This window comes from Kogia breviceps, chromosome 12 (genome assembly GCF_026419965.1).
Source record: "Kogia breviceps isolate mKogBre1 chromosome 12, mKogBre1 haplotype 1, whole genome shotgun sequence".
NCBI classification, from domain to species: Eukaryota; Metazoa; Chordata; class Mammalia; order Artiodactyla; family Physeteridae; genus Kogia; species Kogia breviceps.
Window position 1 is genome coordinate 66,624,754 of NC_081321.1, and position 21,618 is coordinate 66,646,371.

The 21,618-nt window shown below is 39.7% G+C and overlaps 2 protein-coding genes across 10 annotated transcripts in view; one reads left to right on the forward strand and one right to left on the reverse strand.

The window, feature by feature from the left end:
- LIN7A (lin-7 homolog A, crumbs cell polarity complex component) overlaps positions 1–3,507 on the reverse strand; it is a 378,966-nt gene extending 375,459 nt beyond the window's left edge. Inside the window, exons 1-2 of the mRNA XM_067009824.1 lie at positions 2,748–3,507; positions 783–899 (exon numbers count right to left, since the gene is read on the reverse strand). The gene's annotated coding sequence lies outside the window, so the exon portion shown is untranslated. The remainder of the gene's footprint in view (positions 1–782; positions 900–2,747) is intronic.
- Positions 2,950–21,618, forward strand: part of ACSS3 (acyl-CoA synthetase short chain family member 3) — a 160,286-nt gene continuing 141,617 nt past the window's right edge. For 6 of the 9 annotated variants that reach the window (XM_067009819.1, XM_067009823.1, XM_067009817.1 and 3 more), the window contains exon 1: positions 3,046–3,435. In XM_067009819.1, the coding sequence (XP_066865920.1) occupies positions 3,128–3,435 (308 nt within the window). In that variant the 5' untranslated portion in view covers positions 3,046–3,127. Of the gene's footprint in view, positions 3,436–4,636; positions 4,719–21,618 lie in introns of all 9 variants that reach the window. The other 3 variants (XM_067009821.1, XM_067009820.1, XM_059081640.2) reach the window with 2 other exon arrangements.

Consider the following 21,618-nt stretch of genomic DNA (forward strand, 5'->3'; position numbering starts at 1 on the left):
AATAATTTCTTGCAAAAATTTCTAACTGTAAAATTTTAAGCGTGTTAATGAAGCTGGAGGTTTGGGGGGTTGATTTTTGGGAGTGGCTGTTTGTTCACAGGCTTTAAATTACCTTCATTTGCTACTGCCTTAGTGCTAAGCAATTTACACATATTTAAATCTTGCAACAATCCTGTGAGGTAAGGATTATCAGCCTCAAAATACAGATACTGAAATTACAGTGTAGGGAAATTAGCTCATTTTCCTAGTTTTCCCACCTAATTACAGTCAGTACTAGGATTCAAACCGAGTCTAAATGGCTAATGATTTTAAGCTTTTCACATGCTTAGCAATAGTCAACAGGTTTTTAGTGTCAAAGGTGAATGGTCTCAAACTCAGGTCCTGGCCTGCTTTTGACAGTATTTTGCAGCTCTCTATCTGGCTCAAGTTTCTAGTCTTACTGCCCACTCCTGTTCTACCTCTCTACTACACTCCTCCTGTGCTGTACTGTACGCTCTTCCCTTGGCTTGAAATGGAACTTACATTCACAATCTGTTCTGTAAAATTACTTAAAACATGACAGTGTACTGCAGGGTCCAGAGAAAATGGTTCCACCCAGCAGTGTGGGTGGGTCTAATTTCATCTCAATCTTTTAATTAGTCCGTTTGTTTTTAAGCCCTTAACCTTCATTCTGAACCCCCAGGGGAACCCAGGGCCTCCAAATCCTGAGGCATTTCAGGTGTGTGATGAGGAAATCCATTTTCTCCATTCGCCTCCCCCTGCCCCCCACCCCAGTCACATACCATGAATTCATTTTCTTTCCATTCTCTCACTTGTTTTCTTGTCCTCTCCTGTTCTCTTTGTTCTTCTGGGTGTTTATCATCACCGCCTCCAACCACCGTACTTTTTCAGTGAGGTTTCTAGAAGAAGAGGAATGGATGTGGGTATTCACCTTGTCATATTTTACTGGAAGTCTAAAATCTTTCTTCTTTTTTTTTTTTTTTTTTTTTTTTTGCGGTACGCGGGCCTCTCACTGTTGTGGCCTCTCCCGTTGCGGAGCACAGGCTCCGGACGCGCAGGCTCAGCGGCCATGGCTCACGGGCCCAGCCGCTCCGCGGCATGTGGGATCTTCCCGGACCGGGGCACGAACCCGCGTCCCCTGCATCGGCAGGCGGACTCTCAACCCCTGCGCCACCAGGGAAGCCCTTTCTTCTTTTTAATAATCATCCTGGTGTGACAATTATGGACTTTGGAGTCAGATTCTCCACCCTTTTCAGGTTGGGGCACAGAGAGAAAATGGTCTTTGTAGTGTATGCTGGGGTGGGTGGCAGGACTCACCTGAGAAGCCTGTGCACCTTGAATTACTGGTGTGCCAGGATATCCATCACACAGCCTCAACGTGATAAACACTGGGGTTATACTTCCCGCTTCTTAGTACTTGGGAAATACAGGAGCTAACATATTTGAAAGTGCCAGCACAATGTGGATACACAGTAAGAGCCAGTAGAGATCTGCTTGCTTCCTTCATATCACGCCCTACAAGTCACAACTTACACAATGCAGGGGCTCACATATCTGTTAAGCAAACGACTAAGATGGACATCACGGTAATACAATAGGGGGTGATTTGGGGTCAGAGGATCTTGTAGACCAGACAGCAGCATTAGAAGGCTGGGCAGAGGAAAGGAGGAGGACAGGTGGTTATCTGGCTTCCTAACTCTCTCTGCATTCAAATAGTGACAAGTGCCTTTTGCTACTGGAAATCATTTGCTGTGAGGCCTTCCGTAGAGAGTAGGTGTCACACTGCAGTGTGACTCCAGTAGGCTGCAGGTGTTAGGGGAAAGTCTAGTGCCTTCTTAGTTGAAAGGGAGTAGCTGAGGTGATTATTTAAAGAAATGTTCTTTGTTTTGCATTAGATTTATCTCTGTTCTGTTTAACCTTTATCTTCACATTATGCTTCTGTAGAAAAAAAAAATCTGTTTACAGTCTTCCTAGGGTTGGGGCATTCATTATTTCTCACTTCAGATTTGGGAATACACATCTTTACATTTACTGCAAACACCGTCACCCCAAACAGAATATGTTTGGCGTAACAAAGGCAAACGAGAGCGCATCTGAAATTCAATAACGGGTAGAAAAACCAGGGAAGGAATCTGAAGAATGTTAAACCCAGGCGGTAATCTATACCGCCTTTCTCTTTTAATTTTCCTCAGCTTCCTCTTTTTCTCTTTTGATTCATCTTGACTTTGCTCTTCCTTTGGGCTTAAATTTTTTTTTTTTTTGGGGGGGGGAGGCGTGGAGTCTCATCCAAAAAAAAGGGCAAAGAAACTCCAAAGAGGCAAATGGGCAGGGAGGAAAAGCAACAAGTCACTCTGCTTTCTGCCTAGATCCTGCGGGGAGTCCAGTCGGCAAGTGAATCCCCATTCCAACGGCGTAACCTTCCTCAGCGCCAGTCACCCCCAAAGCACTTCCCAACTCGGTTGGGCAACCTCCCTCCACTCCTCCTCCTCTCTCAGCTGTCGGGAAATCCTGGAGCAGCCCCTGCCCAGGAGCCACTTGTTTGTTAAACAGCCGAGGATGGAGCTTTGTTTTAAAGAGAAAGATAAAACTAGACACTTTAGTGGCTGGGCCGCAGAGCGCAGCTTGGCGCATTCCCGCTGCGGGCCGAGGCGCGGCCGCTCCACCGTCTGGCTCTCCAGAGACCAACCCCGAGAAGCTGCGCACAGCTTGTTTGTTGGAAAACAAATAATTGGGTCCGTCGGCCTCACCTTAGGGGTACCTGTGCGTCGGAGAAGGGAGGCCGCTCTGCAGCCTGAGGGCGGTTTTCCAGAAGAAGTCGCGTAGCTGGAGACGAGCGGAGGCGTCGGGTTTCGCGCGGCGCCGCTCTAGCCCCGCGCGGGGACGCTGTGCGCACCCTTCCCCGCCCCCCCTGCAGCCTGTGGCTTCCCCCGCCGCTCCAGCTCGGTTTTTCCCGGCGACTCCAGTGTGACTTCCAAACTCCCGGGCTCCGGGCACACCTCGGAATTTGCCCCCGCCTCCCGCCTGCTCCCCTCGGGCCCCAAGAAGTCGCGAGTGCCCCAGGGGTCGCCCGTGGAGTGGGCTCGGGACCGCGGGCAGCGCAGCCTGCAGGGGGGCGCCGCCGGCAGCGATGAAGCCATCTTGGCTGCAGTGTCGCAAAGTCACCGGCGCCGGGGGACTCGGGGGGTCCCTGCCCGCGTCCTCTCCCGCCCGGGGAGCCGGTCCGGCCCGCAGGGCGTACGTGGCCCCCGGCCCACGGGGCGCTCTCGGGGGCCGGGGCTGCCGGGCGCTGTCCTCGGGCGGCTGCGAGTACAAGACCCACTTCGCGGCCTCGGTGGCCGACCCCGAGAGGTTCTGGGGCAAAGCCGCGGAGCAGATCAGCTGGTACAAGCCCTGGACCAAAACGCTAGAGGACAGACATTCGCCTTCCACCAGTTGGTAAGTGACGCCTTCGCCCACCCCCCTCTCTCGGGTGCCAAGGCTTCGCGTCCCCTGCACCGGCACCTGGAGTTCTTTTGGGAAAGCGAATGAGACCGGAGATGTGCTCAGGCCTTTTAATTTGTGTTTAATTTCAATTTCGTAGTCAGCTCTTTTGCCTTGTCCTGAAGGATTCGGTTACCTATTGTGAGTCCCGCTTCCTATAGACCAGAAATTTACCTGTATGGCAGGGCTCTGCTTAGTTGAGCAAGAGCCAGCCCCCAGGGACAGCACAGTCTAGTATGGGAAGCAGCCACTGGGAAACAAGTGCATGAAGAGGGATAAACTAGGGGAGTGTTACTAAGTATCCACACACTCGGAGGAAGAGAGTCAAGGAAAGACTTCAATATGATCACACCTAAGTAGGGTTTGGAAGGGTGAATATGTCTTCTCAAAGTCCACAGGGTCCTAATTATTAAAGTCCACGAGGTGGAACACAGGTTGAAATTTGACTGTTGATATGGTTGCGAATAATTGTGTTGGCTGGAGAGGTGGGAAAGGGGGCTGGTGAGTCAGGGGTTGGTTTGGGAAGGGATTTAGGTATCATGCCAAGTAGCTCGGATTAAGTCCACAGCCCTGTCCTGTATATGAAGCTGCAGTACGGGGTACCCAGAAAGAATACGCATACAGATAGGTGGTGCTAGAAATCATGGTAGGAATGAAGTTTTTTGTTTTTCTCCTAGAGTTGCAGTTATAAGTAGTTATAAACATTGTTTTTATACTGTAACAAACAGAGATACATTTGTAGAATAAATGTCAAACTTGCCCAGAGTATTAAGGATGAGTCACACAGTCAGAACTCAAGAGTTGTGGCTGCTCGTTGGGCCATGGGCCTTAAGAATGTGGTTGCTTTCATCAGCTAGCCCTTAGGGAGAGATGTTTCCTGTAAAAGTTTGCAAAACACTGCAGTGGGGTTTCCCACTACCATTTCCAAGTTCCCAGCAGTGAGATGGGGGAATGACATGGTCAGGTTTGCATTTGACAAATGCCTTTATTTTTTTTTTAACATCTTTATTGGAGTATAATTGCTTTACAATGGTGTGTTAAGTAAGTTTCTGCTTTATAACAAAGTGAATCAGCTATATATATATATATATACATATATCCCCATATCTCCTCCCTCTTGTGTCTCCCTCCCACCCTCCCTGTCTCACCCCTCTAGGTGGTCACAAAGCTCCCAGTTGATCTCCCTGTGCTATGCGGCTGCTTCCCACTAGCTATCTATTTTACATTTGGTGGTATAGGTAAGTCCATGCCACTCTCTCACTTCGTCCCAGCTTACCCTTCCCCCTCCCCGTGTCCTCAAGTCCATTCTCTAGTAGGTCTGCATCTTTATTCCTGTCCTGCCCCTAGGTTCTTCAGAGCTATTTCGTTTTTGTTTTCGTCTTTTTTAGATTCCATATATATGTGTTAACATATGGTATTTGTTTTTCTCTTTCTGACTTCATTCTGTATGACAGACTCTAGGTCCATCCACCTCACTACAAATAACTCAATTTCATTTATTTTTATGGCTGAGTAATATTCCATTGTATGTATGTGCCACATCTTCTTTATCCATTCATCTGTCAATGGACATTTAGGTTGCTTCCATGTCCAGGCTATTGTAAATAGCGCTGCAGTGAACATTGTGGTACATGACTCTTTTTGAATTATGGTTTTCTCAGGGTATATGCCAGGTAGTGGGATTGTTGGGTTACCTGGTAGTTCTGTTATTCGTTTTTTAAGGAACCTCCATACTGTTCTCCATAGTGGCTGTATCAATTTACATTCCCACCAACAGTGCAAGAGGGTTCCCTTTTCTCCACACGCCCTCCAGCATTTATTGTTTGTGGATTTTTTGGTGATGGTGACAAATGCCTTCTTGTTGAAAGTAGGAACCTGAAATGGAGAAAGACATCTTGACCGGAGACTGTTCTCTGTCACAACCATGCTCTGTCCTCTGTTGATTATTTGGAGCTGTTTACGTGGCTTTATCTTTAGAATCTGAGCACATTTTTCCCATCCAGTTCAATTTTTTCAGTAGTGTTTCAGAGGATTTTTCAGATCCTCTCTTATGTGCTGGACAGTGGCCCAAGCACTCGGTATGCACGCAGCGAAGCGGTAGGGGTAGGAGTCATGATGGTCAACAGCATGGTCTCTGGTGCTGGAATTTTGAGTTTGAGTTCTGGCCCTTACAGTTACTGGCGGTGTGTTCATAGGCAAGTTGCTTAATCTCTCTGTACTTCAGTTTTCTCATATATAAATGTAGAAATAGTAAGAAGATTAATTTATTAAAGGGTTAAGACCAAGTCTTAGTGAAATAGACCCTATAAATGTTAGAGGAAGAATAGTTGTCTTTGTACTTTCATACCACAATTATTTAAGAACAGGAAATCGTAGTGTCTCTCAGATCAAAACACAGAATTACTGTCTCGCCTAAGAATGTGTTCTCAAAAAGTTCTGTGTCCATATATCTGTCATAAAGTATGGAACTGAGATTATTTATGTGACCATCCTTCACATAAAACTGTGTGCAGAGAACCCAACTAAGAAGTCACTGGGATATTCCAAGTAAAAACCAGTGAGGGCCAGACCTAAGGCAATGGTCAGACCATTACCAATGGTGGCAATGGAAAGGAAAGGACAAGTTTCTAGAGGATTAGTTGAAGTTGGTGAGGGCTCAAGGGAGTGTAGAGAATGTGGAAATCAAAGTGTCCATCAGATAGACATTTAAGATCTGGAGATTTTCTCTCTGATGTTTTTTTCCTCTTTTTAATTTCTAATTGCTTGCCTAAATTTTAAAAAATTGTATGCAGGCTTCCCTGGTGGTGCAGTGGTTGGGAGTCCGCCTGCCAGTGAGGGGGAGGGGACGTGGGTTCGGGCCCTGGTCCGGGGGGATACCACATGCCGCGGAGCAACTGGACCGTGTGCACCACAACTACTGAGTCTCTGCTGTAGAGAGCCCGCGAGCCACAGCTACTGAGCCCGCGTGCCGCAACTGCTGGGGCCCGCGCGCCTGGAGCCTGTGCTCCACGACGGGAGAGGCCACAGCAGTGAGAAGCCCACGCACAGCAGCACGGAGTGGCCCCCCTCTTGCTGCAACTAGAGAAAGCCCACGTGCAGTGACAAAGACCCAACACAGCCCAAAATAAAAACAAATAAATTAATTTTAAAAATTTGTATGCATAAAATGTTCCTCTTTTAATGAGGATTTTTGTCAAAGAGTGCTTGTAGGTATTTTCAAAAATTCAGTACATTGTAGATCACTGACATTTGACAATATTGTATCTGAATTCTTTGTCTTTGTACTCTTGGAATCACGTGGCTGTACCTATTTTATAGCAGCCCAACAGATCAAAGTGAATAACAGATAAGTCTTTGAGTATTTATTTTAGCAGTGTGATTCCATCTTACTAAGGAGTTTGGTTGGCAGAGCAGAGTTGGGGAGGCAAGTAGACACAGCAGACCATACATCTAATCTGAAACTTCATTCAATGCGTGGTTTCAATCTGAATCCTATTTGCAGATATTTCTCATTGGTTAACATTTTTCTGCAAAGCTAAACTTAAGGGCAGGACAAATGTCTTTTTTTTTTTTTTTTAAATTTATGTCCCTAGATTCTAGGACAGAACAGACATATGAGTTTGAAAAGTGATAGTCAGATAACAGGATACATAGACCTGGTGATTTTTGATTCTATATGTCTTGGGAGGTGGTAAGTGGATACAGGCACAATTTGATGTGAAGGTGCTTTGCTTACTTCTTTTTGAAGCTGGGATCTGGGGAAGGGATATGTTGACTGCCAAGTTCTTAAGTAAAATGAGGAGGGGTTGCTACAGCTAATTGTTCTCTTCTAGGTGGAGCTGACATAGGTGTAGTCAAGATCTCTGACGCCCTTTGGCTTCCGAGAGGCAAGAGCGATTCTCTTTCCTCATTATAAGCTTGTCTGTTCATTTTTCATGAAAGTAAACTCCCCTCTGAATCTATAGGCCTACCGAAAGCCCCAACACATAAATAGTAATGCATATTAGCTTTCATAATGGCATAAGCTACCCAATAGTGGTTTATGAATGCAGTAGCGTGAGCATGGAATAGAAATCTTTAAGGGTGATATACTAGGGACTTTCTATTGTAGGCAATAGCCCTGTAAAATACATTTCTGGGACTGTAATCGTTGAGATCTTTGAAAGACACATTACATGTAGGTGCTTTAGGAACATGTGAAGAACCACCTTTCCTCACAGTTTGTTGGTTAATTCACATTGTTGACACCTAGCTTTGGGGGGACTAAATTCTCTATTATAGTGACTTCACTAGAGAACTGCAATAGAAGGTGAAGCAATTAGAACTCCTAGTAATTCCTGGAATCCTGGAGCAACAGAATGGATGTTTTGGTTATTTTCTCCTGATGAGTTAGACATCCTGCTGCCTTTCCTGAAATTGAAATCCAGCTGTGGCACTCTGAAGAATTAGGCAATTCACTTTTACATGCATTGTGGTTAACCCTTCAGTCTGAGTCATCCCTTATCCCTTTCTTTGGAAGCATTGCAATTCTATTTTAGTTTATTTTTAAACAACATTCAATGATCAGACTCTCACATACTGTTTGGTTTAGAATGTAATATGCATTAACAGCGACTATAAGCTGAAAAGGAAAAGTCTCTGACTAAATGCAGATTATTAGAAAATGATTTCTGCTTGGTTAACATCTCTATAATGGAAATTGTTTAGGTTAACATGCAAGATCTCAGTTTCTTACTAGCTATGAGATAAAGGTTGTTTAATTCCCTCCAGGTCTTAAAATGGCTCATAAGTGATAAAGACACCAATCATTCACTCACTGTGTGTATAGTACAGAGAAAATGATGAAAGAGATAGTGGAGAAACTCACTACACAGCGGTAGGGGAGACATACATTAAATAAATTATTACAAACCTATTTATTTAGAGTTGCAGTAGATTCTATGAAATAATAGGGGGATTTAACATAATCTTTTCTGGAAGGATCATGGTAGGAGTCTTGAAGAAATGGTTAAACTGAGATCACAATGAGTAGAGATTAGACTCAGAAGGAGAGAGGAACATTGCAGACAAAGAAAAGAGCAAAGTCCGTGAGGTGTGAAGTAGCTCAGTAAATTCTATAAACTGAAAGAAGGCTAATGAGGCAGGGAAATTATCAAGAAGTAATAGAAGAAGAAGAGAGCCATATTGTAAATGGTCTGGTGAGTCTTGTTAAGGATTTAAAAATTTCCTGGCAGAAAACACATGTCACATAGTGGATGATCAAAACTTGAATTTACTACTCTTTCTGCACTGGAACAAGAAATGTTTGGGTTCAACCCCAGGTCTGCCGCTTGCTTTGGACAGGCTTCAGTATCCTTACTGAATAAGAATAAAATAAGAATGATGATAGTATCAATTTCTTAGGATTATAGTGGTGGTGGGGAGCATGTAAAACGTCCAGGACTGTGCCTGACACACAGTACTAGGTACTAATGTCTTTGGAATATATAAGCTAATATGGTCCAGGAAGTTTTCAGGGAAATGATAGCATTTATTCTCAATCTTATAGTAGGACTTAGAAAGGAAAACACTTCTGTGTGCAGAACAAACATGACAGAGGGATAGCGGTGAGAAAGAACCAAATATGCTTGTAGGATAGAATGAATAGTAGACCAGTTGGCTTCTAGTGGTTATTTTGAGTTACTGGTACTCAAATTCAGAAGGTAGTTTCAGGATGGTTTGGGAAGGCTTGGAATAGAAGCTAAGGCATTTGCATTCACTTCTTAGGCTGTAAATCACAACCCGATTGTAATCCTGCAGATAGGTTTTGTGTGACCCAGGTGCTTTTTGTTTGTTTGCTTTTTAAAGTAGTTGTCAGTATTTAAACATTGGAAGATTTCATCTAAAATCTAAATTTCCTTTCATGATTCAGTTTTGGGGGCTTCTCTTAAAAAAAAAAAAAAAAAGCAGAATATCTGTCAGCAGTGAGTCAGCATTCTTTCATTGCAACACTTGGCCGGAACTGAGTGCCTGCTGTCGCAAGCTATATTAGACATAGTGACTGCCTGGCAGTGGGGTGTAGGGAAGTAAAGAAGTTATGGTAAACGTGACTATTTGACTCAGATATCCAAGTGGAGGAATTGGTTGTGAAATTAAAGGTAATGAGTTGAAAACTTGGCGAGGACTTGTAGAATTATAGATTTGACTGAAATTTGTAAAGAGGTGAGAGCTGAAGCTTGGTGAATGCCAAGTGGGGAGAGAGAGAGAGCAATTTACAGGGAGAAAGAGGAGAGGGAGAGAGAGAAAGAAGAAAATACTTAAAACTGAACTTAGAAGACGAGTAGAAAGGGAAAAAAAAACACCTATGAGAGTGAATGAGGCTTGTTCAAAGAAGTAGGAGAAGGAAGAGCAGGATGTTTTTGTGCTGTGGAGTAAGAGGGAGAGAAGAGATAAAAATAGGGCAAATCAATAGCGGTAAAGGGCTCTAGAGATGTTTTGAGGCTATTGAGGATTGAAAGCAGTTTTGACTCAGGGATCCTCAGTGACTTTTAATAATGCGGTGTCAATGGAGAGATGAAAGCTAAAGCCAGAATCCTGCATTACAGGGTGAACTGATGGTAGGCAAAGGTTCCATGGAGATGTTTGACAGTGACAGGAAGGGGAGACAAGATGATAGCATGTGGAGGTGTCTGGGTTACCTGAAAAATAGTTTCCTCACTATCTTTACTTTCCCCTCCTCCCACTTTAGGAGAATCCTTTGTTTAAAGGCAGAAGTGAAGAAATCTGTGAAATAGGAATCAAGGGAATTTTGCTTATTTTGAAACCTGTTCCCCATCAACAGGACTCCGTGTTTTTACAAGTTGAACTTTGTGTGGTTTCTTACCTTTTTTTTTTTCTGTAGATACCACAAGTTCATGGAAGAAACAAAATGGAAAAGTCTAAAAGATGGAGTAAAAAGCTACTCAGCAGATCTATATTTTCTTGTATATTGCAGAGATTCTAGTGAGCTAGATATCTAAGCATTTGCTTGTAAGTTTGACAGGGAAGATAAGGAGACAGTTAAAAAAAGATGAAAGAACTAAGATTTGTTGATTTGTTAAATTATTCTTGGGTTTCAGACATCATATCAATAAGTGGTTCACAGGGAAGGAAGTTCTTTATCTTGTACTTGCAACTTTTCTGAGTTTGACATTCTTTCAAAAGAACACAAATAAGGAAAATATAATGTGGATTTTATATAACCAGAAAGTAATTTAATTCCTTTACTGAATTTTGATTCTTTGGCAAACAATTAGTCAGCCACGTTAAGCTGTTTCAGAAATTCAGTCTCTCTCTCTCTCTTTCTTTCCTGTAAGATTTCCTTCATATTTATCAAGTATTATTAAAACTATATTTAATTCTGGTTTGAAGGTGAGAGTTTTATCTAGAGATGAAAAATGTGTCCCCTTTTGACAAGCTCTCAATGAAATGAATTTATTCATAATATTGTGCACAGTACAGGTATATTTAAAATTTAAATTATCATTTTTTATAAATAAAAAATATTTTATGAAGGTACCTGGTCATGATGAAAAATGGCCTGTTAGAAATACTGTCCCTCAGATAACCTCTTCAACAAAGACCGATTTCAAAAGATCTGCCTTATTTTATATTCTAAAGGTCAGTGGCTTGGTGCTGTTCTGTGTGTAATTTTCTCTGTCATGCTGCTGAATGTTCAGGACAGAACAGAGTGAACTACTGGAATGCTATGATTACATAAGCAAGGATGGATTGCCTGACAAATGGCACAATCAATGAACAATGGAAATTCAATCAGCTGTGACCAAGTGTGGGAGAAAGTCCAAATTCTTATCACCTCCTGGAAGGTGGCTTACTTTTCCTTTGTTCATGCTATATACTGTTAGTTGAGAAAAAAAAAAATCCAGTGGTTGAAATTATTTGTTTCTCCTCCTCCTCCTCCTCCTTCTTCTTTTAATTTGCTTTCTTTCTTTCTTTCTTTTTTTTTTTTTTTTTAAAGAATTTCTGCTTAAGCAGCAACTCCATGAGGGAGATCATTGCTTTCCATTGTGGTGTGACATTTGTGAGAGAAATATGTGGGAGGCTAATGAATCTTTGTGATAATATATATGAATGTAATAACTTCTTTACAGTTTTAGGAAGCACATCTGAATGTAGAAATTAATTATTTAAACCATGTGGTTAGAGAACTTTTTAAAACTTTTTCGGGTATTATGGCCAAATGAGGTAAGCGACAGTGCATAGAAAGGAGAAGTATTATTCTTATACTATCTAGGAAAATTGAAGTTTAAGAGTTTACAGTTTGAAATAGTCCAGTTGGAAATCTTAGAATAGCTGAAAACAGGTTTTTCAAATACATTGTTAGAGAAGGATAGCGTTTGATTTATAACTTTTAGGTAAGTAGTGAATTTTAGTGATTTAACATATAAGTTGCTCTCAGTGGAAGAAACACATCTAAAGTCTGTAGGTCTTTGATTTAAGAGATAACTCTGGACAATAGTAATGCGTTCTCCTTAGGTTTTGGTGTTCGAATAACAACATTTCCCAAGTATAATTTTTAAGATGTCTCCCAAGTGACATCAGTTAAGTAAAAGAAATTTGGGAAGATTAAGGGAAAAGAGAATGCTCAGTATCTGCTGTAGACATGATCAATATAGATATTTGTGCAAAAAAACAACTAGTACAATAAAATGGTAAAAACATTTAGTAGTCGAAGGGACATAAAATCATTATTATTGACTGTTTGCTAAAATGACTATAGGCAAATGCATCGGAGCTTAGAAAAATCTACTTTTGCACTAATCTCACTTTGCTTTCTCTCCACACTTTTTTAAAGTTTTCGTAGAGTTTCATCGATTCTCAGTTGAGAATTTAGTGCTTTTCTAAACCACAAATGCCCTGACATTGCCTTCTTCCCAACTCTCCCTGCTTAATCAAGGCCGAATGAGGTTTGTCACTGTTACTAATGGGAATTTGTACGATAAGCCAGCGGTCCCCAACCTTTTGGCACCAGGGACCAATGCTGTGGAAGACAATTTTTCCACGGACAGTGAGGGCTGTGGGGGGATGGTTCAGGCGGTAACACAAGCAATGCGGAGTGGCGGGGAGCGGCAGATGAGGCTGAGCTCGCTAGCCCACTGCTCACCTCCTGCTCTGTGTCCCGGTTCCCAACAGGCAACGGACAGCTACTGGTCCTTGACCTCGGGGTTAGGGACCCCTGCGATAAGCTATTTTGGTGGGTAGGAGAAAAAAAAATCTATTGAGGATCATTATTAGTGGAGAAAAACAGACTGATCTGGGTTAAAACTTAGGCCCCACTCTTTGAACAATACATCGTCCCAAATAATTATAAAATGGGGACCGTGGTGGGTATTCTTGTTCAGCAATGTCTGTTCTCTACAGCACACAGGAGGTTTGGTTTTCCCCACCCAGGCTTAGTTATGTGATTAGCTTTGGCTAATGCAACCGGACTAAGGTGTGTCACTTCCTGGCGAAACATTTAGTGGCCAGTGCTTCAATCCTTAGTCCCCTCTGGTCTGTCAGATCCTTCGTGGAAGCACCTGTAGCCTGGATTGCTGAGCAAAAATGCATAGATGACAATGCTTTTGGGAGTCCACTTGAAGCCTCAGTAAAGTTGAATGAGTGAGAAGTAAACGTTTTTTCAAGTTGTTGAGAGTTTGCCATTGTTACTGTGTGTAATCCAGCCTATCTTTATTGATTGTGAAATCAACAATATATATATAATCTACAATAATAACTTCTAGGACTGTTAGAATGAGTAAGTTTGCTCATGTACATAAATAGTGAATGTCCAGCATATAGTGAGAACAGCTAAGCTTTATGGAATTCATGCTATGAGCCAGGTACAATACTAAGTACTTAAATTTAATTAAGTACTTGAATTTATTTAATATTTCTAACAACCCTGTGATGTAGGGTACCTTTTATTCTCGTTTAATGGGTATGGAAATGGAGACACAGAGAGTTTAAGAAACTTGCCTAAACATACAAAACAAGTAAGTAGCACAGATCTAGGATTTGAACCCAGGCAGTCTGAATTTAGTGTCTGTACTCTATCTAAATATATACTACATTATATTGTTTCTATAGTAATTGTCTTAGTTAATTTTAGTTTTTTTTTTCTTTTCTTAACCCTTCTCCACTGAAACCACTAAAAGTAATTTAAAAAATCTGGATCTACATGTCAGAAACATTTGGAAAATATCCCTATTGTATCTGGAATAATAGATTGATGTTCTTTGAAAAAATAAACTGTATTTTTTATATAAAATATTTAAAATGTGTACAACAGTCCCAAAAGTGGTGGGAGAGGGGCTTTATATTAATTGTTACCTACTTTAGAAATGTTTCCTGGACAGTAGAAAACAATATTAAGCCCTTCTCTTAAAAATGCTGTGTTGGTTTTCTGGCTTAAGGAAAGTCTATAATGACCACATTACTCATTGCTTGTAGTATGCTTTAACATTATTTTTATGAGAACATGGTGGTAAGTAGCCTAATTAATTCATCTAATTATGAATATTTGAAAATTTTCTTTTCCTCCAACTTCCCAGTAAAAGAAAATAGTAGGACTTGTTGTATGTTTGTAATTATGGAAGTTGTTGATTTTGATTTCTTTTTTAATGCATTCAAGTATAGTATTCTTTGCTGTTTTGCTTTCATTGCTTTTCATCTTGATCCTAGTGCAGGTGGACAGGCCTTGATAAATGGCGTATGTTAAGTGCAGATATGAGTTTTTTTAGGAATCATATTGCATCTGTCTCTCTTGGTTCTAATATGAATATCTTATTTTTGAAATCCAGTACAAGGACCATGAGTTGTGGGCTGTCTCACTTACATGTGTTATACCATAGGTGTTGCAAAACTTTGGGGAACAAATGATCTAAGAATGTTAAATTTTCCTTTGAGTGTTTAAGGCGTGAAACACAATAATATTTGGAGAGCCTGTAATAGATTGAGAAGGAAACTCCCATGTGATTATTCTGTAGCTCATGACTGAGCTATTCATTCCTTTCTTTAAAACTGAGGCATGCCTCTCAATAATGATAATAATAACAACAGTAATAACACCCATGGCAATACAACAGCAGTCACTAATTATGGAGCACTTGCTCTGGGTCAGATGCTGTGCTAAGACTGTATGTATTTTTTGAATCCTTCTGACACCTTGCAAGATAGGTTTAGTTATAATGCATTTTTATGACTGTGTAAACTAAAGGACAGAGAGATTAAGTGACTTGTAATATAGCGGTAGACTTAATTTTTCACACCCATTGGGTCACATGGTAAAAGCCTAATTTTGATAATGAGTTGTGACTACACTCTTTAACTTCTTCTGTCTGGTTGTCATATGACTGTACCTAGAAAGTACAAAGGAATGAGAACAATGTTAAAATTAAAAAAGAAATTTTAATCAGAGATGTAACTTCCTTTCCCCCATTTGTCTCCTAGGTTTCTATGTGTCTTCCACTCTCCTCTCATTTTAGTGGAATGTAAATCTTCACTGTTTTCCCAGAGTCAACTTGTACATGTCTTCTTGACAAATGGTTCTTTCCTAAAAAGCCCATCACCTTGAATCTTATTTCCCTTTAAGCTAGTTTGGCAAAGAATGCTCAATTCCCATCTCCATTTAGTCACTATATGCCCACTATATAAGCTCATACTCCACTGATACTTTTCTCTTACCAGTAATTAAAAAAATCACAACTAGGTGATAGAAGGCCAGGGGTCAGATCTCAGTCATCTTTGTTATCTCTGCAGTGGAATGCCCATAACCTTATATATATCCATCAAATTGATTTTAAAACTTCACCATATAGAGATTAACCTTCTTAATCCATCTTCTAAATCTAGGTTCTTATATAAATTACAGGTAGATATTACCTGAATCATCCATCCCACCAAGACCCAAAATGATCCATGAATCTTCTTTCTATCTAGGCATCAGAGGGTCTGAAATTTTCTTGTCTTCATGAGTCTAAGTTTTATTATGAGGTAGTTGGCTCCTTTTGCTTCTCTTCAGCATATTTATCGAGTCCTCAAGCCAAAGACACACATACTGCAAGGAGGGAAATACTTTACTTATATGGTACAGACCAAGTTCCCATGTGAGTGTGGACTGGGAAAGTTGTCTCGGCACATATCAGGTTCCAAGAATTTCTGATTTAAGAGTTGTATCAGTATCATGTTACCAGATTATCATTTTTTAGTCTTTTTTTTTTAGTAAATATCTTAACCAGATAAACCAAATTTTATTTACCAAAGAAAGCCCACTGGTTAAAAGTAATAAAAGACAAATATTATATGATTTCACTTATATGTGGATTCTAAAAACCCAAACAAATAACAAAACAAAACAAAAACTAAGCTCATGGATGCAGAGAATAGACTGGTGGTTGGCAAAGGGGAGGGGGTTGGGGGTAGGTGAAATGAGTGAAGGTGGTCAAAAGGTACAGACTTCCAGTTGCAAGATTAAATAAGTCCTGGAATGTAAGGGACAGCGTGGTGACTACAGTTAATAATGCTGAATTGCATACTTGAAAGCTGCTAAGAGAGTAAATTTTAAAAGTCCTCATCATAAGAAAAGAAAAGAAAAAAGTTTGTAACTATGTGTGGTGACAGATGGTACTTGACTTACGGTGATCATTTTACCGTGTACTCAAATATCTAATCATTATGTTATAGACTGAAATTAATATAATGTTATATATGGATTATACCTCCATTTAAAAAACTTAGAAAGAAAGAAAAAAGTGACAGCTATGAGATTACATAAAAATATTATTTCTCTAGGATACATTTATGGTATTGCCACAAATGATAAAAATGTTAATATTTACATTGTTGGGAATAAAAGCTGATCTTAATCTGATAAAAGCTTGAATTTTAGAAAAATGCAAATCTGATTTTATTATGATTTAAAAATATTGAGTTCTGACTGCTCAAGATCTTCTACATATATCTACTCTAAACATCTCATTTCACCCAAATATTTCAAGAACTGTTTGAAATGTAATTTGTTGTTACAGCCTTAGTAGATCCAACGTAATGAAATTTCCTTTCCTTAGTTTAATTAATTTATAAAAGGATTAATTTTTAAATTTATAATTAGAAAAAAATTTTAATTAGGAAGATTTTCTTTTTCTTATTAAATATCTAGTTGTTTCAAATATTGTATTTGATGGAAATAATAATACTCAAATCAAAATCTCTTAAATCCTAAAAGATGATTTTACTCTGTACATGTATACTTGTATGAGTGTGTGTGCATGCACATATGTGAATGTGTTTGTGGTATGTGTTGAAGTGTTACACAATACAAAATATATTATCACAGTAAGAATAGCACCAGTAATACTCCTTACCATAGTTTCTTAACTTCTCAAGAGAATACGTTTTTAAAGAAGAATTTAGGCAAAGTAAAGTAACTAGCTCATGTTCACTTAGAATGCAGGTGGCGGATCTTGGCTGAAAAACCAAATCTGTTAGACTTTAGAGTGTATCAGCTTCTCATTGTGTCATATTTCCTCTCCAGTTAATCCTGTTTTATCCTCATACTACTGGTGTTAACAGATTTAAAAACAAGTCAGATGCGCACACACACACACACACACACACACACACACACACACGTTTGTTGACCTGTTAAAAGTGGAGTTTTTTGGCTCTAGAACTTATCCATTCCTAACTCATTTGTTCTTCATTTATTCTCTCATTCTTTCTCTTGTTCACTAATCAAATGTTTGAATGCCTCCTACATGCCAGGCACTATTCCAGGTGCTGAATGAGAGTCCAGGTAGAGTATAACTTTGAGGTATGATTTCATACATCAAAGGAAAAAAAAGTGTTTTTGCTTGTAATAAGACAGCTTTCATTTTCCTGTTTAATAAAAGGAGAGTAATCATGAGTGATATGAACTACCTAGTTATTATTTTCTGAAAATATGAGTAATAAAATTTGCTTTTATTTTACAGTCTATTCTGAATTACCTTTGACTGTTGAGGTGTGAGTAACTAGAGCATTCAGGCTCACATTTTGATGAACAGTGGTCATTTTGTAACCAATGAATCCTTTAATAGATAAAAGAGTCAACCAATTTTAATTTTATCCCTTTGTGCAGCCTCTCATTTTCTGCTAGAGGTGCTAACACACAGGAAGGTGAAGAAAAGACGAGTAACAAAAAAGAAAATAAAGAGACATAAGGGGCTTGGTTAGCACCAGCTGGATAATGAACTCTTGGATAATTGAGCAGGCTGCACTGTATCCAAGTTTCAAATTATCAAAATGTGAGTGGAGTATGTTTTATCTATGATATGATATATAGATAACGGGAGAATTGGCAAGGATAGAACAAAGATGTAGTTTGTGACCTTGTTCTTAGATTTTTTGATGATAAAACTAGGGAAAAAAGAAAAATTTTGTCTACTTTTCTTTTTTTATTAATTTTTATTGGAGTCTAGCTGCTTTACAATGTTGTGTTAATTTCTACAGCAAAGTGAATCAGCTATACGTATGCATATATCCCCTCTTTTTTGGATTTCCTTCCCATTTAGGTCACCACAGAGCACTGAGTAGAGTTCCCTGTGCCGTACAGTAGGTTACTTTTCTTAATGTTTTAACTTACACTCAGTGGTATCTGGTTAGTTAAGTTGGATTTAGTTTCTGTCTATGTGTAAAGTTGTTTTGGTGAGAGTGAAGGTGGGAAGTTGGAGGGGATATAATCTGGCTTAGGTAAAAGAGCAGAGGTTTTATAATCACAAAGTCTAGGTTTGAGATCTAAGTTTTGAATTACTTTTCATTGATATTTTTTATTCAAAAGTAATTCTGATTGAAATTTAGGTTTATGCATTTCCCCCACAAAGGTGCAGTATTACTTTAAGTTTTAATCAGATAAACTCAGGAAAGCCAAAATAGGTGGAATATCAATTATAGTTCAGTATGTAAATAATTCTTAGTATATATCTGGGTATAGTCAGTATATTTCCCTTAAGTCTTTTATTTATTTTCTTTTTAAATTTTTATTTTGGAATAATTGTAGACTCATAAGAAGTTGCAAAAATAGTAGAAAGAGGTCATTTGTACCCATCACTCAGCTTTCCCCAGTGGTAACATCTTACATGACTATAGTACATTATCAAAACCAAAACTGACATTTGTACAATACAGTTAGTTAGACTGCAAACCTTATTCAGATTCACCACCAGTTTTTGTACACACATAGTTTTTGTATGTGTTGTGCCTTTAAAAAATCTATGATCTCTGTCTGTTTATCAGTCTGTTTGACTCTCTGCGTCTCTATTTTTGTTCTTACAGAAAAATGGAATTATACTGTTCATATTGTTTGATAACTCATTTTCCCACTTGGAATAAGTTGTGATGTTTCCATTCCTTTATTCTTCTATTTCATGATTTTTAGTGTATGCCGACTATTTAAATATATTGGGTGAATGTAAGATTATTTGTTTCACAATCCCTTCCTGTTGATTTTTAGGTGGTTTCTCTTTACTTGCAGAAATTCTTGCTTTTTTGGATGCAGCGTTCCAAAGATTTCTCTGTCCCTGTGTCTGACTGTCCATCTGTCTCTCTCTGTTTCTTTCTTTCCTTCCCTCTTGCTGATGAATTCTTAGATGATTTCTGGGTCAACGAGAAATTATACACTTTCTGATGTATATTGTCAAAATTTTTCTCCAAAAATATTAATAAATATTGTGAATAAGACTCCACAGTCTTTTTCCTTACGAAACATTTAGAGAATAAATAAAGGTAATAATTTAGTGGACACTGAACACTGGGTGTTGTAAAATCTTAACATTGTGTCACATTTGCTTCAGATCGTTTTATTTTAAGCAATAAAACAAACAAAATTGATGCTCCCTGTGTATCTCCCTCAATTACATAGTCTTTATAGAAACAATCTCAGAATAATTTACAAGGCTCAATGGGAAGAAAAAGTTCTTTTTAGACCTTCTAAAATGATTGATTGTATTCTTCCACTTTAATAAGAGCTTGGATAGAACATCTCTCTGTGGCCTGAGCTAAGTGTGCAGAATGAGTTAATGAATATGGTGTCTACCTTCTGGGAGCATCAGCTGTAGAGGACAGTTTCATCAGAACACTGCAGCGTATCATTTTGCCTGAGTTATAGCCTTAAAGAGAGAAAAATGGATAGTTAAGATGAAGATGTAATATGAACACAGAAAAAATATGCAGTCCTAAAGACCTAAGGTTTAGAGCACATTAGTTTCAACCCTTACCTATTTCTCCCCTCTCTTCTTCCCATTTCTCCTTAACCAGAGCAAGATGACACTATGTAAACAAATTGGCTTTCTCCTGCCCTGCATGGTGCTGGGGCTGCTCTCTCTTCTCCTTTCTCCCTCTCCCCCTTTCCTTTTTGTTCCGTCTTCATCACGTTGTCATGGCTATCATTAGGATTAAATGCTAAAAGGCATCTTCTCTCCCTTCCAACAAATATCGGTTCGCATTGAAGAATGTACCTCCTCTTCTGCCCCCTCCTGATTCCCTGGATGGTTCTGAGGTTTCAGGATTACCTGCTTAGGGTCCCCGTGGGCATCCTGGTCTCTGTCTGGTTTTCTAGGAACCTGCTCTGATTTGGAGTTTGGTTCCTTATGAGCTCATCATGACCTGTTTCTGAGTTGGTTGGTTGAGGACCACTGCTCCAAAGAGTGTCCTAAGTAGCTCTCTTGAATAGGGCTGACTGATGAAGTTTACTTTCCTTTAGAATGTACTTTTAAACATATATTTATTGGGGATTATATTTAAATTTTAATAAATGTATGCTTTGAAATTTAAACATCTCTATCTTCACCTTTACATTTGACCTTTAGTTTTAATTATAATTTTATCTTTTCCGTGTTTGAATTAAGCTGAATCCCATTTCCTTTTGCTTCAATTCTTTGTTTTTCCTGCATTTCCTCTAGAATAAAAATAAAACAAACAAGATAAAATTGTGGCCTCATCTTCTGCTTTGAATTTAGCTGCCAAGCATGACTCACAACCTGAGGATCTTTAGGATCCTTCATTCATGCCTTCTCTCTCTGTTGACAGTGGATCCAGTTCAGATAACAGGTATTGATTTCTTGAAAGCCTTTCTTTTTATTCTTTTTCCTGTTGGCTGCATTTCTCACTGGCAGTTCACTCAGTTTTAATCCGAGATGATCTGGCAGAGGTGTAGATGCCTGGGCTGTCCTTTCATGCTGAGATGGGGGCAATCTGTGGCGAAAGCTAGTGGGATGGGGCCAGGTTCTGAGTGTACTCATGTGGAAAGTATCCGTAGGCTAAAGAACAGATTTCTCTTCGCGTCATGTTTCTCTGTTAAAATATTGTCCTAGAGAGAGATAGATGTGCTTTCCAACTACTTTTACAAAAACAATATCCTAGTGGTTCAATTAACATGAGGTTATTATGCTGCCCCAAGTAAGCAGTTACCCAGTTTGGAGGGTTTCCCGGAACAGTCAGTTCATACTGCCCAAGGCCAAGTACCTGTAATTTAGATGGGATGTCACAGTGTGAACAAAGCAATATGATGCTCTCTTAAAAATGTTTAAAGCCTTCTCTGTTTGTATGCAATAGTAGTCTTTTGAGTGAGTCATTGTTTTTGCTGAGCAGTTACCTCATGAGACTCTTTTACTTATTTGTGTTAACGTGTCAGAAGAGTACTACTTCAATTCACATTCATTCACACTTGTAACATATATTTAAAAATAATTATTGAGGGACTTCCCTGGTGGCACAGTGGTTACGAATCTTCTGCCAATGCAGGGGACACGGGTTCGAGCCCTGGTCCGGGAGGATCCCACATGCCGCGGAGCAACTAAGCCCGTGCGACACAACTACTGAGCCTGCGCTCTAGAGCCCCCGAGCCACAACTCCTGAGCCCACATGCCACAACTACTGAAGCCCGCGTGCCTAGGGCCCGTGCTCCACAACGAGAAGCCACCTCAATGAGAAACCCATGCACCACAACGAAGAGTAGCCCTTGCTCACTGCAACTAGAGAAAGCCCGCGTGTAGCAACGAAGACCCAACACAGCCAAAAATAAAATTAATTAATTAATTAAAAAATGTTAAAAAAGATAAAAATAATTATTGAGCATTTGCTGTG